At 44.6% G+C, this 18,333-nt stretch overlaps 1 protein-coding gene across 2 annotated transcripts; it reads right to left on the bottom strand.

Moving 5' to 3' along the window:
• Positions 1-492: 492 nt before the first annotated feature.
• Positions 493-18,033, bottom strand: slc25a19 (solute carrier family 25 member 19). 2 transcript variants are annotated; one of them, XM_080209155.1, is made up of 6 exons: positions 17,886-18,033; positions 15,704-15,859; positions 14,831-15,001; positions 10,456-10,639; positions 4,333-4,463; positions 493-1,788 (listed from the first exon to the last, which is right to left on the bottom strand). In XM_080209155.1, the coding sequence occupies exons 1-6, from the start codon at positions 18,021-18,023 to the stop codon at positions 1,609-1,611; spliced, it is 960 nt and encodes a 319-aa protein (XP_080065281.1). In that variant the 5' UTR covers positions 18,024-18,033; the 3' UTR covers positions 493-1,608. The 2 variants fall into 2 exon arrangements, with proteins under 2 accessions (XP_080065281.1, XP_080065282.1); XM_080209156.1 differs by lacking the exon at positions 14,831-15,001.
• Positions 18,034-18,333: the final 300 nt, after the last annotated feature.

The raw sequence follows: 18,333 nt of genomic DNA, 5'->3' as shown, positions 1-18,333 counted from the left end.
GCACCTGAACTGTTCTGTTGAATTGTATAAAGAGGTAGAAAGGGCTTTAAACCAAATAATGGAGGGAAAGGATCATGTAAGAGGACATATAGTTGGGTAATAGGACAGCGTAACATTTGGGAAGTGAAGAGCAGGAAGGGCATACAATGACCCAATAAATTCAAGATTTTTATATCAGCAAAGGCAGCCAGAGATTGCAAAAAAAGGTAAAAAAGGTTAAAAATGTTATATCTGAAAGCAAGCAGCATTTATAACAAAGTGAATGAATTGCTAGCTTAAATAGAAATAAATATGACCTGATAACCATCACTGAAATGTAGTTGCAAGCGTGGGCAAAGGTGGCAGCTGAAAATATTCAACATTTTAAAAAGCTAGGAAAGGGTAGTGGGGTAGTTCTGTTAATTCAGAATGACATTAGTACAGTAGTGAGATGACCATGGCTCACAAGCACGAAGTAGAATCAGTTTGGATAGTGTGATAGTCAAAAACAAATTCAATTTAACACTTCCTTTTATTAAAAATACACTCTGTTATAAATATTCGAGGTATAAACCATATAAAGAGGCAATCTCATTAGACACATAACAGCTTTAGAATGATTCAAGGTGTTTCACTGCTTTCGCATTCATCTTAATTTTCTGATCTTCCTCTACACGACTCTTATCCTGGAGTTGCTGCCTTGTTCATAGCTCCTTGTACATCTCCTGCGTCACCAATGACATGAAGTCCAGGCACTAAGTATTGCAAGGCTATTTGACTGCAGATGGCGCACTCAGCTTGATGCCATCATGGCTAACATGTGCTTCCTCAGCAGGGAGTGATTAACAGTGACTGAATTTTCCTCTCTCCGCGACAAGGCGGACTGCAGCCTTTGGCATCAGATCTGCTCATTCCACCCCAGTGAGAACCAGACCTGGAACCCTGTACCAGGACACATGATCTGTATATAGTGGTTCGGGCTCCTCTATGTTACAATACATTGAATACTCATCTGAATGATACAATAAGTTAAAAGTCATTTGCCATTCCTAGCACCCTGCTTGCTTCTCCACACCAGTACAGCTACAGCAAACAAGTACTGACAGCAGCAGGCACCCTAACCAACAGTGTGACAATCTCAAGGTCCCAATAAATGTTTACGTATATTAGTATTTTGACATTAAAGTAAAGACAGAATGACAAGCAGGTTACCAAAATACATGCATCTCTTTAGATAAATAAATATTACAATAGCTTCTCTTATAGATTATAATTACAATCTGCTTTGCATTCCATTGTTGGTCATATTCAGAAACTAAAACCTGAGACAAGACCGGTTTTAATCTCTCTGTCTAAAGGAACGACTGAGTTGAATTCCCTTAAGCCGTACACTTTGTAAACAGCAGAGATTTTAGCCAGTTAAACTCTTAGCTCTACATGACCTGAAAGAACAGTGCAATGATGGGATACAAGTACACAATCTTTTCCAATGAATTACAAGAGCCCCCACTCAAAACAGAAACAGCTGCCAGGTTTAGATGGCCAAAGGGATTTGACAACTTAAAAGGAGTCAGTTGTTGATAATTGTGAAGGGGTTCTGTGCCTGATGTTTTTATTCTGGTGTTGTTTCTATCCTGTACCTTCTTTGAGTTGCAAGATATCACAGAACAGTTCATACCAGAAGAAAATGAGTCCGGTGGAGAGAGCTGCTTTCAGCATGCTGGGTGACAGGCCCTTGAAGAATCCTCTCAGGCCCTCTTTCTGAGCCACTTGATAGGCACAGTCCAGGAAGCCATTGTAGGATTGAACCTAGAATACAAAAACCACAGGGTGGGGAGATTAGTGGCTGTTAGTTGCCCCAGCCCCCCTCCCCTTTCGCCCCAAAGGACATGGGGCAATGGAATTCTCCCACTAATTATTCAGGTTCCATAAACTGTATGGAACCAGATTGGAATTTGCAAATCAATAAAACATAAGCCTCCAAAACTTTTCTCAGGCAGAGATCCAGACACTGAGCAGCGAGCTGACACAGACTACAGGTAGAGAAAGTGGAACGGGATACAGCACTGACCACACCATTCTTCTCTAATCTCTCCACATTGCTCAGCTGGCTGCAACTCTCCTTATCTGATTCCATTCCTATCTTTCCAATTACAACCAGAAAGTGTCTCACAATGAATACTCCTCCTGCTTCCATACCATTATGTCTGCGTTCCCTGAGGATTGTCTTTGATCCCCTATTTCTCCAATAAATGCTGCCCAGCAGCAACATTAGCCAAAACTCAACAGTCTCCACATGTTAATTACATCTATCTCAACCCCTTTGACTTATCACACTGTTTGTCCACTATCCAATAGTCACAACCACATAGTTACAACATCGATTTTACAGACAGCGGCTTTAAAAGATAGTGGCACAATGGTTAGCACTGCTGTCTCACAGTGCCAGGGACCCGAGTTTGATTCCCAGATCAGATGACTGTGCAGATTCTACACATTCTCCCCATGTCTGTATGGGTTTCCTCCGGGTGCTCCGATTTCCTCCCACAGTCAGAAAGACATGCCAGTTAGGCACATTGGTCAAATTCTCCCCCCGTGTACTCGAACAGCTGCCTGAGTGTGTCAACTGGGGGATAAATTTTAGGAGTTTAATAGCCCTTTTCAAAATGGAGGTACAGACATCACCCTGGTATCTTTGTGTTTACTTACACCTCATCAGATTGTCTCAAAAAACATTCAGTAAAATGCAAGACTCCTCCAAGGCTGTCCACTGAATCTTCTCTAAAGTCTGAAGCCACTTTAGCTTCTGAAAAAACTGGAGAAAGGAAGCAGCAAGAACCCTGTCAAAAAACCACTGAGTTATCTCCGATTGACCCTCTGAAGGGCTAACTGAGTTTGGATTAAAAATCTCAATAAAGTGTTGCATTGTGAGTTTGTGTCAATTACAATTTTTGGTTTCTGAGCTTATGAGACGTAAAAAATCACCCATGTTCTGCTGCACGTTTCCCAAGTCCCCCAAAGGTTGTTTCAGTGGTATTATCGCAAGACTATTAATCCAGAAACTCAGCTAATGTTCTGGGGACCCGGGTTTGATCCTACCAGACAGAAGGTGCAATCTGAATTCAATAAAAAAAATCTGGAATTAAGAATCTACCAATGACTATGAAACCATTATCAATTGTTGGAAAAACCCATCTGGTTTACTGATGTCCTTTAGGGAAGGAAATTTGCCATCTTTACCTGGTCTGGCCTACATGTGACTCCAGGGTCACAGGACAGCAATGTGGTTGACTCTCAAACACCCCTGGGCACTAGGGAAGAGCAATAAATGCTAGCCCAGCCAGCAACACCCATGTCCCATAAATTAATTTAAAAAAAAAACACTTTTGCTGCTTCAGCTGCTATGGCTTCCGGAGCAGCAATATCTCAATTGTAAAATGCTTATGTTGAAATCCCTCCGAGCCTCTCTCTCTTTAACCTCCTCCGATATACAACTCTCATGCTTTCCTCAGATTCTGTTCTGTTACACAAGCCCCGATCAGCAGCCCGGCATTCAACTCCCCAAGAAACAGGCTCTGCAATTTTCTCCCTAAACCATTTCCACATTAAAACCAGTGCTGACTAGGCTTTTCAATTGCCATGGTGAATATACCAGGGCAGTCATGTTTTTGTTCAGTTAGAAAGATGCAATGTTCTCTTTACCCACAGGATACTTAACCAATCCCTTTTTCTCGCACAGCAAAAATTGCTGCTCCCTTTGAAATGTGCTATTCTCTCACCAGTCCTGATGAGTGCAGAACAAGAAGCTTCGACAACATGTCTTTTTTCCCCCGCATTATTCAAATTCTGTATTAGCAAGTGATTATAGAGTATGATGTGTTGTTATGCACTAAAAGGTAAAGATCTCAGTATTATTCCTGGAGTTGTGTATATCGCAATACAATCATACAATGAAAATTACCCAGTACGTAAGTAAGTAAGTAGATGTGATACGGATGTGTAATGTCCTCACAGGTCACTGGGATTGGACAGATTGTGACAGTGCCTGCCCTGGGTGATGGCAATTTAATACTGTGAAAACAAACTGCTGTGCATGTTGAATAGAAAAGCTACAAGAGGATGTACTCTTAACTCTAAGGTTTTGGCACAACTTTGTGGGCTGAAGGGACTGTATTGTGCTTAGTTTTTCCTATGTTTCTATACACCCTGGCCAAGCTCCTTCCCCATCTCTCCATAACCAGGTTGGGAAGGGCCAGTGATCAAACACTAAGCTTGTCTGAACCTGGCAGATTTTGAGATTCCGATTACGAAGCGTCACATTACAATGCAGCCAGGGCATGCACAAATCCTCACCTGTCCAAAGGCAGCATGTGCCTGCTCAAATCCCCCCACCTGCAATCTCTTCTTGAGGAGGTCGAGGGGGTAGGTCAGTGTTTTACTGATGACTCCCGCAGAGCTGCCACACACCAGATTCTCTACATTACCTGGAAAGAGAACAGATTAAGAATGTGGTTTGCTGGAAATATTCTCACCTCTTCAGTCAGAGATCTGAGCACGAACTCCAAGCCAAAACTGCAGTGCAGCAACATAGTGCCATTTTTCAGGTCTGATGCTAAATCATTGCAGTCATATGCTCAACACCAAAAAGGCCCTTTGAGTCTACTTCAACTATAACTAAAGTCGCACTAATCCCATTTTCCAGCACTTGTCCCATATCTTTGAATGTTATGATGTTTCAAATGCTCACCCAAATATTTTTTGAAGGGCTGTGAGGTTTCCAGCCTCCACTACCTTCGCAGGCAGTGCATTCCAGATTCCCACCACCCTCTGATATTTTTTTCTCAAATCCCCTCTAAATCTCCTACTCCTCACCCTAAATCTATGTCCTGTCCTGAAGACCCCTCAACCAAGGGGAACCGCTACTGCCTATTTGCCCTGTCCATACCCCTCAATCTTATACACCTCGATCCTGTCCCCCCTCAGCCTTGTCTGCTCTATAGAAAACAATCCAAGTCTCTCTTTATAGCTCAAATGTTCCATCGCAGGTGAACCTCCTCTGTACTTCATCTAGGGCAATCACATCCTTTCTATAGAGAGGTGACCAGAACTGCACACAGTGCTCCAGCTGTGGCCTCACCAACACTTTGTACAACTCCAACATTACCTCCATGCTCTTGTACTCTGTACCACAATTGATAAACGTATCTCAAGGTGGATGTAAAAAGATCCCATGGCACTGTGTGAAGTATTGAAGTGATATCCCTGGATCCCTAACCAATATCTAAAACAGATGATCTGCTTTTTGCTATTTCTGTCAGTTTACTCTGCACAAATTGGCTGGTGCGTTTCCTGCAGTAGAACAGTGACATTTTGAAAGTACAAAGTGCATTGGCCATGCAAGATACTATATATATGTAGATTCTTAACTTTACAGTCACCAATCTTCATCTTTTTTATTCATTCGTGGGACATGGACATTGCAGGCTGGCCAACGTTATCGTCCATCCCTAGTTCCCCCTGACACTATGTGGCTCGCTAGGCCATTTCAGAGGGGAGTTGAGAGTCAACCACATTGCTATGTGTCTGGAGTCACACATGTAGGCCACACCAGGTACGGACAGCAGATTTCCTTCCCTAAAGGAACCAAATGGATTTTACAACAACCAACAATGGTTTCAAGATCATTGGTAGATTCTTGATTCCAGATATTTTTTATTCAATTCAAATTCCATCATCTGTTGTGGTGGGATTCAAACCCGGATTCCCAGACCTCTGGATTAATAGTCTAGCGATAATATCACAAGGCCATCACCTCCCCATCATTTCTCCTTTAGAACACAGTGACATGTCAGAAACACTGCCCCTCCAAGCTGGGTAAGGGTGGAGATGCTGGAACAGGAGGAGGATTTCTCCCATAGGAAACTCCTAACTTCAGTCAGTCCACAGAAATGCCACACAGCTGCTGATAGGGAGCTCAAGAGGAAAAGTGGATCAACTGCAGCTCTGCCACAGGCAACTTGGCTACAACATGGGGCAATATATAGAAATAAAAGCTCTGACATGTTACCACTCAAAGGGACTGCTGCATAGAGAAAATACTAGATCTGCAACAAAACCCACCCACCTTCAAGTGAAATGTGAAACGCAGGAGCAATTCACCCTGTTGCCAGTGGATAAGGAGATACTTTGAAAGGATCTAAGTGCTGGGGACAGGTTTGAGCATGGAACAGGAACAATAAGAGAAGCAGTTACTTGGCAATGCAACACCTGGTTCATCAGCAAAGCAACCAGTATGTTTACACAGCAATCTCATCTTTGATTAACTATTTAATACATTTAGCCTCTTGACTGTTTTACAACGTCCCTGCCTGCCAAAATCTCACTGGGAAAATCTGCAGATGGAGGCCATTCGTTCTATTGTGCCTGTACTAGTTTTTCAGCTGGAGTGTTTGAGTTTCCTTGTGATGAAATATTCTAGTGACCAGATTCTATTGTCCGGAACAATAAACAGCTTTTAATTACCCGCTCTCTGTTTCTCCATTGATAATGCTCAATCTGTGTCACACCACTGCAAATTCCTCAGCCAGAGGCAACCAGCTTTCACTGTTTACCCCGCAAAATCTTTCACCATTTTAAAACTCTAAAGAGCAGCCCAATTTTTGAGCTTCTCTTCCTTACAAGGCTTACAAGGGGGACACAGCCCTGCATTCGTAGCTCCAGCATCCCATCTACATGAGGGTGCAGGAGCAGCACACATTGCCATAAACGTGGGGATAGTATGGGAAGGTGGAAATAAGGATCAACTGTGACCTTGCTGAATAAGAAAGCCGGCACACAGAATTGCGAGGCCTATCCCAGTGTGGACAGAGAAAGAGCAGCTACAACAATGGCAAAAGTGATTTTAAAATGCCTGTTCTAAGAGCTGGGAATTTTGGTTAACTTATAGATTAAAACCAGAGGCAGGTTATAGATTCTGGTCTGGAGCTCAGATCTGAAGCTTCCCTTGTTGGTCCGATCAGGGAAGTTGAACCGAGACACCGTGGCTCCAATCTTTACGGTTGGTATGTGTGGGATATGTAAAATGAACAAAGCATCATGGTGTCACTATTCCACTGGATGTTCGAGCCAAGTGATCGATTTCTGGTCACACAGTTGACTGGATGACAGAGAATCTTCCAGAAGCAAGTGGAGAATTGTGGATAAAGACAGGAGTCCTTTGACAGTGATAACTCAGAAGAGACCAACCATTGCAACAAAATTTGTATCCTGAAGAATGCTTCAGAGAGAATAAAATTGATTCTACAGCAAGAATATTTGTTGGTTTTCCTAAACTCAGTATCTATTTTCAGTTAAATAGTTAAAATTGATGTTCAGTTAAAGTACAGTTGAAGAGTTAAAGTTCAGTTTGATTTAAAGTTCAGTAAAGAGTTAATGAGTTGGAACTGTTTATGTTTGAGTTGGTACTAAAAGTGTTAAATAAATAATTGAATTACTGTCCTTGTTTGTCTTATTAAACTGGAATGCTTCAAAGGTGTTTAAAGTTCCTAATTATTATGCTTTTTACAATGAGGAACATCATCAGCAGCTGCATTGGGTTGACTGAATGTTGCAGAGGGAAGAAGGGGACAAGGCCACAGTGCATGGCAGGAGTATCTGGATACAAGGATTTGGAGTTCAGGACTGGGGAACAGTGAAATAGCAGTGACGAGTGAGTGGGACAGGGTTTAGGAAAGGAAGCAGGAGGAGTGGAATGGACAGTGAGTGGGGAGCTTGAGTGAGTGAGTTCCAGAGGATAGAGGTCCCGAGTTAATGAGCACAGAGGAAGGTTCAGAGGCAGGGTGCTATTTAGTGCAGACAGTCCGTTTTTTAAAATTCATTCATGGGCTGTGGCCATCATTTACTGCCCATCCCTAACTGCCCTCCATTTCAGACCACTGAAGAGTCAATGTGTCTGGATTGTCAAAAGCTTTTTTGGATAGTCAGAAGCTTTTTTCCAGAGTGGAAGAGTCATAGGTTTAAGGTGTGAGGGGCAAGGTTTAAAGGAAATGTATGAGGCAAGTTTTTTTTTTAAAACACAGAAGGTGGTGGGTGCCGAGGGAGGCGGTGGAAGCAGATAAGATAGTGACTTTTAGGAGGCATCTCGACAAATACATGAATAGGTGGGAATAGAACATAGAACATAGAACATTACAGCGCGGAACAGGCCCTTCGGCCCACAATGTTGCGCCGACCAGTCTTATTTTTAAAAAAAAACATTGACCCACTAATCTAAACCAATCCCTTTTCGTCCATAAACCTATCCACCAATCTCTCAAACGCCCCCAAACTAGGCGCATTTACAACTGCAGCAGGCAGGGCATTCCAGTCCCTCACCACCCTCTGGGTAAAGAACCTGCCCCTGACATCCGTCCTATAACTACCCCCCCTTAATTTAAAGCCATGCCCCCTCGTGCTAGATTTCTCCATCCGAGGAAACAGGCTATCACCATCCACCCTATCTAAACCTCTAATCATCTTATATGTCTCTATAAGATCCCCTCTTAGCCGCCTTCTTTCCAGTGAAAACAACCCCAAATCCCTCAGTCTCTCCTCATAGGACCTCCCCTGCATACCAGGCAACATCCTGGTAAACCTCCTCTGCACCCTCTCCAAAGCCTCCACATCCTTCCTGTAATGTGGGGACCAGAACTGCACACAGTACTCCAAGTGCGGCCGCACCAGAGTTGTGTACAGTTGCAACATGACGCTGCGACTCCTAAATTCAATCCCCCTACCAATAAACGCCAAGACACCGTACGCCTTCTTAACAACCTTATCTACTTGATTCCCAACTTTCACTGGTATGTAATTCCCAGGGAAGTCTCTGCTCCCCTTCTTAAACAATGGGACAACATTCGCTGTCCTCCAATCTTCCGGTACTATACCAGAGACCAACGACGACCTGAAGATCAGAGCCAGTGGCTCTGCAATCACCTCTCTTGCCTCCCATAGAATCCTAGGGTAAATCCCGTCTGGACCAGGGGACTTATCTATTTTCAACCCATCTAGAATATCCAACACATCCTCTGTATCAACTACAATACTTTCTATTTTACACCCCTTCACCCCAGTGACCTCCTCAGCTACATTCATATCGTCCTGCGTGAACACTGAAGAGAAATAATGGTTCAATGCCTCTCCAATCTCTTCCGGTTCCACACACAACTTCCCTCTACTGTCTGTAACTGGCCCTAATCTTGCCCTAACCAACCTTCTGTTCTTGACATACCTATAGAACGCCTTAGGATTCTCCTTAATCCTATCAGCCAAAGTCATCTCATGCCCTCTTCTAGCCCTTCTTAACTCCCTCTTCAACTCCTTCCTAGCCAATCTAAAGCTTTCTACTGCACTACCCGAGCCCTCAAGCCTCATCTGAACATAAGCCTCCTTATACATACATATATATATATATATATATTATACATAGAGAGTATGGTCCCTAGAAGAGTAGGAGGTTTTAATTCAGTCAGGCAGCATGGTTGGTGCAGGCTTGGAGGGTCAAGGGGCCTGTTCCTGTGCTGGAATTTTCTTTGTTCAACAACATTGCTGTGGCCCTGGAGTGACATGTGGGTCAGGCCAGGTAAGGAGGGCAGATTTCCTTCCCCAGAAGACATTAGTGAACCATGCTGTTGCTGATTCTGAGATGGAGGTTCTGAAGTCTAACTTGAGGTCAAAAAGGACACTGACAATGCAGATCACTGTCTAACAAAGCAGGGTGGGGTGGGTGGAGGAAAGACCGAGCTAAGGGAAGAGTCATGATGTGGATATGCCGGCGTTGGACTGGGGTAAACACAGTAAAAAGTCTGACAACACCAGGTTTCAGTCCAACTGATTTATTTGATAGTAAACTCACTAGCTTTCGGGTTAGCCCCTTCGTCAGGTGAATGGAGAGCTCTGGCCTCAGTTACTATCTGTAACTCCCGTGACTTGCCTGGGTTTGCAAAACCTCACTTACTGTACTGTCTGGAGACAATACACATCTCTTTAACCTGTGATCAGTGCTCCTTCCACTCACACTGTCAGCCACTTTAAGACTTGAACAGCAGGTTAGGTGTAAAGATTCGCATTCTAATCAGTAATCTGTCTGTGCTTTATATGCTCTGTCTGAGGCCAGAACTCTCCATTCACCTGACGAAGGGACAAACCCCGAAAGCTTGTGAGTTTACTATCAAATAAATCGGTTGGACTGAAACCTGGTATTGTCAGACTTTTTACTAAGGGAAGATGACAGGATGTTTGGCAGGAGCTGATTAGGCTGGTTTCAAACTCAGCAATATCAAGTTGCACAAAGTTCTGGCCTCATTATCACAATGTGCCCGCCCACCCCCCCGCCCCCCTTGCCGAGTGCCAGGTCCAAGGCCTCACTATGAAATCACAACACCCCACTCTGTAGAAGCTCTTGTCTCACTGGGCTAATGCTGCCTTCAATACACTCACTCTTCCTGGTCTGTCCTGGTGTCACAGCCCATTCAGCGATATTGTGAAAGATGTTGTAGAAGGCAAACTGGAACCCAGCGTAGGGAAAGACAGCTAAGATACAGGGAGTGAGGCCCCGATAGAATGACAGGGGTCCTTCCTTTCTGTACATGGTGACCACTGCGTGCCAGAGACTCTTATAAACCTGTAAAAACAATGATATATTATTCTCATCACAGTCTAGGGCTGATCAGTATTCTAAAGCAGCACACACACCATTTTAATAGCAAGAAAAAGCTTCATTCCCCTCCCCACACAGCCATCCTTCACACTCAAACCTAGATATCAGCAGCTTCTCATCTAACAGGGAAGGGGCTTTACTTATTTCCCAATTCTGTTCACCCACACACACTTGCTGCATTATAGAGGAATATAGGACTGTAAATGCAATAGAAAACATAAACAAAGGGAACTGCTGGACAAGGCAACAAGGTGACTCGAGAAACAGTGAGTTCAGAACCGATATCAGGACGCTCCCTTCAGATCCAATGATCAGTACACAGAGTGAAAGCAAGGACTGGAGTGAGATCAGGGGCAGCGACACTGGTCAGGCCCCTCTTCACCAGCCCCCAGGTCATAGAAGCAGACATCCTGTACAGACAGCAATGAATGACCTTCCTCATCAAAACACTTGAAATTCTAAGCCCTGGAACCCAAACAAGTCCCCAGCATCTCAGAAGCAAAAAGTGCACGAAATAAAGATTCCTTTCACGAGTGCTGCGTAAATATTTAAATTCGGCCATCATTAACCATTGCTCTTTTTAGATGGTATGAAGTTAATTTCAGTGGATGTCATCGAGGTTTACAGCATGGAAACAGGCCCTTTGGCCCAACTTGTCCATGTCACCCTTTTTTATAAACGCCTAAATTAATCCCAATTGCCCACATTTGGCTCATATCCCTCTATACCCATCGTATCCATGTAACTGTCTAAATGGTTTTTAAAAGAGAAAATTGTACCCACCTCTACTACCACCTCCGGCAGCTTGTTCCAGACACTCACCACCTTCTGTGTGAAAAAATTGCCTCTCTGGGCACTTTTGTATCTTTCCCCTTAAACCTATGCTCTCTAGTTTTAGACTCCCCTACCTTTGGGAAAAGATATTGACTATCTAGCTGATCTGTGCCTCTCATTATTTTATAGACCTCTATAAGGTCACCCTTCAGCCTCCTATGCTGCGAAGAAAAAAGTCCCAGTCTATCCAGCCTCTCCTTATACCTGGTAGCATCCTAGTAAATCTTTTCTGCACTCTTTCCAGTTTAATAATATCCTTTCCATAATAGGGTGACCAGAATTGCACACAGTATTCCAAGTGTGGCCTTACCAACATCTTGTACAACTTCAACAAGACATTCCAACTCCTGTATTCAATGTTCTGACCAATGAAACCAAGCATGCAGAATGCCTTCTTCACCACTCTGTCCACCTGTGACTCCACTTTCAAAGAGCTATGAATATGTACCCCTAGATCTCTTTGCTCTTTAACTCTCCACTGAGTAAGTCCTGCCCTGGTTCAGTCTACCAAAATGCATCACCTAGCATTTGTCTAAATTAAACTCCATCTGGCATTCGTCAGCTCATTGGCCCCAACTGATCAAGATTCCGTTACAATTGGAGGCAACTTTCTTCACTGTCCACTATGCCACCAATCTTGGTGTCATCTGTAAACTTACCATGCCCCCTATATTCTTATCCAAATTATTAATATAAATGACAAATAACAGCACTGATTCCTGAGGCACACCGCTGGTCACAGGCCTCTAGTTTGAAAAACAATCCTCTATACCACCCTCTGGCTTCTGTTAAGAAGCCAATTTTCTGTCCATTTAGATACCTCACCCTGGATCCCGTGAGATTTAACCTTATGCAACAACCTACCATGCTGTACCTTGTCAAAGGCCTTGCTAAAGTCCATGTAGACAACATCAACTGCACTGCCCTCATCTACCTTCTTGGTTACCCCTTCAAAAAACTCAATCAAATTTGTAAGACATGATTTTCCACTCACAAAGTCATGCTGACTGTCCCTAATCAGTCCTTGCGTCTCTAAATGCCTGTAGATCCTGTCTCTCAAAATACCTTCCAACAATTTACCCACCACAGATGTGAGGTTCACTGGCCTGTAGTTTCCAGGCTTTTCCCTGCAGCCCTTTTTAAACAAAGGCACAACATTTGCCACTCTCCAATCTTCAGGCACCTCACCTGTGACTATCGATGATTCAAATATCTCGGCTAGGGGACGTGCAATTTCCTCCCTAGCCTCCCACAACGTCCTGGGATACACTTCATCAGGTCCCGGGGATCTATCTACCTTGATGCACTTTAAGACTTCCAGCACCACCTTCTCTGTAATATGTACACTCCTCAAGACATCACCATTTACTTCCCCAAGTTCCCTAACATCCATGCTTTTCTCAACAGTAAATACTGATGAGAAGTATTCATTCAGGGTCTCGCCCATCTCATGTGGATCCACAAATAGATGACCTTCTTGATCTCTAATAAGCCCTACTCTTTCCCTTGTTACTCTTCTGCCCTTTATGTATTTGTAGAAGCTCTTTGGATTCTCCTTTGCCTTATCTGCCCTCCTTATTTCTCTCTGAATTCTACTCCTACATCCTCTATACTCTTCAAGGGATTCATTTGATCCCAGCTGCCTACGCATGTCATGTGCCTCTTTCTTCTTCTTGAAGAGAGCCTCCATATCCCGAGACATTCAGGATTCTCTACTTCTACCAGCCTTGCCCTTCACTCTAAGAGGAATGTTTTTACCCTGAATCCTGGTTAACACTTTTGAAAACCTGCCACTTACCAGACATCCCTTTGCCTTCCCACAGACTCGCCCAGTTAACTTTTGAAAGTTCCTGCCTGATACCAACAAAATCAGCCTTGCCCCAATTAAGAATTTTAACTTTTGGGCCAGATCTATCATTCTCCATAACTATCTTAAAACTAATAGTATTATGGTCACTGGTCCCAAAGTGATCCCTCACTAACACTTCTGTCACCTGCTCTTCCTTATTAACCAACAGGAGGTCAAGTTTTGCCCCCTCTCTAGTCCAGCCATCCACATACTGAATGAGAAATTCCTCCTGAATACTCAACAAATTCATCTCCATCCAACCTCTAATACTATGTCTGTCCCAATGTTAGGAAAGTTAAAATCTACTATTACCACCCTATTTTTCTTGGAACTATCTGTAATCTCCTTACATATTTGCTCCTCAATTTCCCGCTGACTATTTGGGGGTCTATAGTACAACCCTATCAAAGTGATTTCCCCCTTCTTATTTCTCAGTTCCACCCATATAGACTCAATGGCTGAAGCCTCGGATATATCCCCTCTCAGTATGGCCGTGATGTTTTCCCTAATCAAAAGTGCCCCTCCCCCTTCTCTCTTACCTCCTGTTCTACCTTTCCTTTAGCAGCTGTATCCTGGAACATTGAGCTGCCAGTCCCATCCCTCCCTTAGCCATGTTTCAGTAATTGCTATAATATCCCAGTCCCTCATATCCATCTGTGCCGAGTTCATCTGCCTTGCCCGTCAGGCCTCTTGCTTTGAAACAAATGCAGTTTAAATGTCTGAAGAGACTTGGGGATTCAGATCTTTAAACTGCCACGATCAGGTACAGAAAATAAACAAGAATGCTAATGGAATGCTGGCCTTTTACCTCGAGAGAACTGGAGTACAGGTATACAAAATCTGGTTAGACCCCACTTGGAGGTATTGAGCAGGTCTGGGCACCACATCTTAGGAAGGATATATTGGCCTTGGAAGGAGCGCAGTGGAGGTTTACAAGGTTGATACTTGGACTTCAGTGATTTAATTATGAAGAGAGATTATACAAACTAGGTTTGCTTTCTCAGGAATTTAGATGGTTGAATATAAGAACACAAGAAAGGATGACTGATCAAAATCTTCAAGACACTAACAGAAAAAGACAGGGTTGACAAAAATAAAATATCTCCACCGCTTGGAAATTCTAGGTCAAGGGAGCATAGTCTAAAAATTAGGGCGAGACTGTTCAAGAGAGGGGTTAGGAAGCACTTGTACACACAAAGGATGGGAGGGGTTTGGAACCCTCTTCCACAAATAGCATATAAATGTTTGTTAAGAAAAGGTATTAATGGATATGGGCCAAAAGGAGGAATCTGGCAGAACAGGCTTTAAAAGCTGAATGCCTGCTCCAATCTCCCCTCCCCCACATTATTCATCCCTCTTCCTGCTAGTGTTCTCCATCCATCATTTCCAAGATACAAGTGGCTTTAACCCGTACCCTCCGCCACCACGATTATCCCTACACCATCATCATGCCCCAAGCCCTATCTCCTCACCTTGGGCTCTCCCTGTGCCACGAATCTGGTGCGGAGTGTGTCGACTGGCTGCACAGTAACTGTTGCCGAACATGCTGCCAGGCCCCCGCATACAAAGTGCGTTGCGGGATTCCTCGAGTCATACAGCATGGCATTGTGGACAAACTTTGTTAGAAATTCAAAACTCATAAACTGGAAGATGAAGAAAAAAAGCCATGTGTCAATAAAGACACAGTCACACCAGAAAGGACATGCATTTAAATCTACTGCCTTGCAGCCAATGAATCAAAGTGAATTTGAACTGTTGGAATGTAATGCAGGAAGCAGGACAGCCAATTTGCACACAGCAAACTCCAAAAACAGCAACATGAAAATGACAGCATAATCTGCTTTGTGATGTTGAATGAGGAATATATATTAGCCAGGACAGCAGAGGAGTCAAACCCAAAATCTTCTTGAAATAGTGCTGAGGGATCTTCAACATGCCCTGGTTAGGGCACTTGGTTTAACATTTCTTCTGAAAAGCACCACAACTTTTTACTGTTAATCTGGAGAATGCTTTCAGGGCCTGGAATGAGGCTGTAACTGTGAGCTCCTGATTGGGAGTTGAGAGCATGATCACTTAACACCAGAAAATGCTCTATTTAAAAATCAAGTGATTGAAAGCTGCCATGATGGGATTTGAACTTTCATCTGTGGATGACTGATTCAGTAATATAACTATTGCACTGCAAGAGCCCCATTCCATTCTCAGATACTTATCCTAAGCTCAGGAAGCAGAAAAATTCACACGCAAACTAAGTATGAAAATAACACAAAGTAGAGAAAGTGATACTTTGCCACTTTGAGATGCTCTTAATGGTTCTGGGAGTGAGATGGAAATCTGCGTCGCACCTGGACTGCTCCATAGGAAATGGAGAGTAGCTGAGCTGGGATATGGCCTTTCCAGAATGCCTGTAGACCCTCCTCTCGGAATATTGTATTGGTTGCCTGCGTGATGCCATGATACTTAGCTGCTGGCTCCGATACTGACAACCGCTCAATCTGAAGCTGGGAAAACAAAATCAGAGCAGTAGGTATGAAAACAGTCCTGAAATTAGCAGCCGCAGTTACACAAGAGGATGATGGGGTAGGGGGAGGGATGATGTGGAGATGCCGGCGTTGGACTGGGGTAAACACAGTAAGAAGGGAACAGAGATAGCCCGGGAAATTACCGACCGGTGAGTCTGACCTCAGTGGTTGGTAAGCTGATGGAGAGGCTTCTGAGGGACAAGATTTACGAACATTTGGAGAGGTTTGACATGATCAGGAATAGTCAGCATGGATTTGTCAAGGGCAGGTCGTGCCTTACAAGCCTAGTTGAGTTCTTCGATAATGTGACTGAACACATTGACGAAGGAAGCGCCGTGGACGTAGTGTACATGGACTTCAGCAAGGCGTTTGATAAGGTCCCCCATGCAAGACTTCTTGAGAAGGTGAGAGGGCATGGGATCCAAGGGCCTTTGGCCTTGTGGATCCAGAATTGGCTTGCCTGCAGAAGGCAGAGAGTGGTTGTGGATGGGGCTTTTTCTGAATGGAGGTCAGTCACCAGCGGAGTGCCTCAAGGATCTGTTCTGGGACCCTTGTTGTTTGTCATTTTCATAAATGACCTGGATGAGGAAGTGGAGGGATGAGTAAGTAAGTTCGCTGATGACACTAAGGTCGGTGGTGTTGTGGATGGTCTGGAAGGATGGCAAAAGTTGCAGCAGGACATAGATAGGATGCAGGACTGGGCGGAGAAGTGGCAGATGGACTTCAACGCGGATAAATGTGTAGTCGTTCATTTTGGCAGAACCAATGGGATGAACGAGTACACTATCAAGGGCAGAAGTCTGAGTAGTGTTGAAGAGCAGAAGGATCTAGGGGTCCGGGTCCACAGGACTCTTAAATCGGCCTCGCAGGTGGAGGAGGTGGTCAAGAAGGCGTATGGTGTACTGGCCTTCATTAATCGAGGGATTGAGTTTAGGAGTCGGGAGGTAATGCTGCAACTTTGTAAGACCCTTGTCAGGCCTCATTTAGAGTATTGTGCGCAGTTCTGGTCGCCTCACTATAGGAAAGATGTAGAAGCTATTGAGAGGGTACAGAGGAGATTTACAAGGATGTTGCCTGGACTGGGAGGCATGCCTTATGAAGTTAGGTTGAGGGAGCTGGGACTCTTTTCCCTGGAGAGACGAAGGTTGAGAGGCGACCTGATAGAAGTTTACAAAATGTTGAGAGGAATAGATAGGGTGGACTCTCAGAGGCTATTTCCCCGGGTTGAAATGGTTGCTATGAGAGGACACAGATTTAAGGTGCGGGGAGGGAGGTTCAGAAGTGATGTTAGGGGTAAGTTTTTCACTCGGAGGGTGGTGAGTGAATGGAATCGGCTGCCGTCAGTGGTGGTGGAGGCGAACTCGCTGGGGTCTTTTAAAAGACTTCTGGATGAGTATATGGGGTTTAATGAGATTGAGGGTTACAGATAGGTCTGTAGGTTGGTAGGTGTTGATGTGATCGGCGCAACTCGTGGGCCGAAGGGCCTGTTTGTGCTGTAGTGTTCTATGTTCTATGTCTATGTTCTAAGTCTCACAACACCAGGTTAAAGTCCAACAGGTTTATTTGGTAGTAAACACCACTAGCTTTTGTGGCTTTTCCCCTTCGTCAGGTGAGTGGGAGTTCTGATCACAAACAGAGCATATAAAGGCACACAGTTTACAGAATACCGATTGGAATGCGAGTCTTTACAGCTAACTGGGTCTTAAAGGAGCAGACAATGTGAGGGAGGGATGCAGGCTGGGTTCCAAACAGAAATGGAGCCATCACCCCTGGCAGATACAACCTGTACAAATGGCAAACCCATTCCCAGGAAATCAGTGAACCCAAAACCAAAACCATTGATCCAGGAATTATTCCACACTGCAGGATATTTAACTGCATCTCTGTATATAACAGTGCACTACTCCACACTGAACCCACCGTGAACTGAGACAAATGACCCTGTGAGGGTGCCCAGACAAGGCCGCCCGCCGGGGATTTACCGGTACCTTTCCTCGCTCTTTACCTGGAAGCGGATTTTGATGACATCCAGCGGGTTGATGAGGACTCTGGTCAGGAATCCCGAGATGGATCCGGCTACCGCCGCCTCGCCGGGACTCAGAGCCCGGCCACCCTCCCGGGCCCGCGGGTCAAAGCCAACCATGACAGCCGGTCCGGGACACAGACTGACCTCCCGCTGCTTCCGCTTCCGGCGCGCCCCGGGCTGGGCTGGGCTGGTCCCGCCCTCGCCCCCGCCCCCGCATCAGACGATTTTTACATGACAGCGGAACAGTCCAATCACAGGAGCGCTCCAGGTCTCGGTTCAGGGTTCCTTTAACCAATCAGATCCCAGAGCTCTAACGACGACCCAATCAGGATTGTGAGGGGGCGGGAGGATGTGCGGCTTGGAGTCGGCGCGGAATGAAATGGCGGCTGTTTCCAGAGTGTGAGACTTTGTCTGGATGGAATCCCTT

This window comes from Carcharhinus amblyrhynchos, chromosome 21 (genome assembly GCF_965287045.1).
Source record: "Carcharhinus amblyrhynchos chromosome 21, sCarAmb.v2.hapA, whole genome shotgun sequence".
Taxonomy (NCBI): Eukaryota; Metazoa; Chordata; class Chondrichthyes; order Carcharhiniformes; family Carcharhinidae; genus Carcharhinus; species Carcharhinus amblyrhynchos.
Note: the sequence above shows the minus strand (reverse complement) of the source record. Positions and strands in the feature narration are given on the sequence as shown.

Coding starts and splice junctions, on each gene's coding strand:
- slc25a19 (XM_080209155.1), bottom strand. CDS start 18,023: ATGGTTGGCTTTGACCCGCGGGCCCGGGAGGGTGGCCGGGCTCTGAGT. Junction 15,860..17,885: donor TCATCAAAATCCGCTTCCAG/GTAAAGAGCGAG, acceptor TTGTTTTCCCAG/CTTCAGATTGAGCGGTTGTC. Junction 1,789..4,332: donor CACATGCTGCCTTTGGACAG/GTGAGGATTTGT, acceptor TTTGTATTCTAG/GTTCAATCCTACAATGGCTT.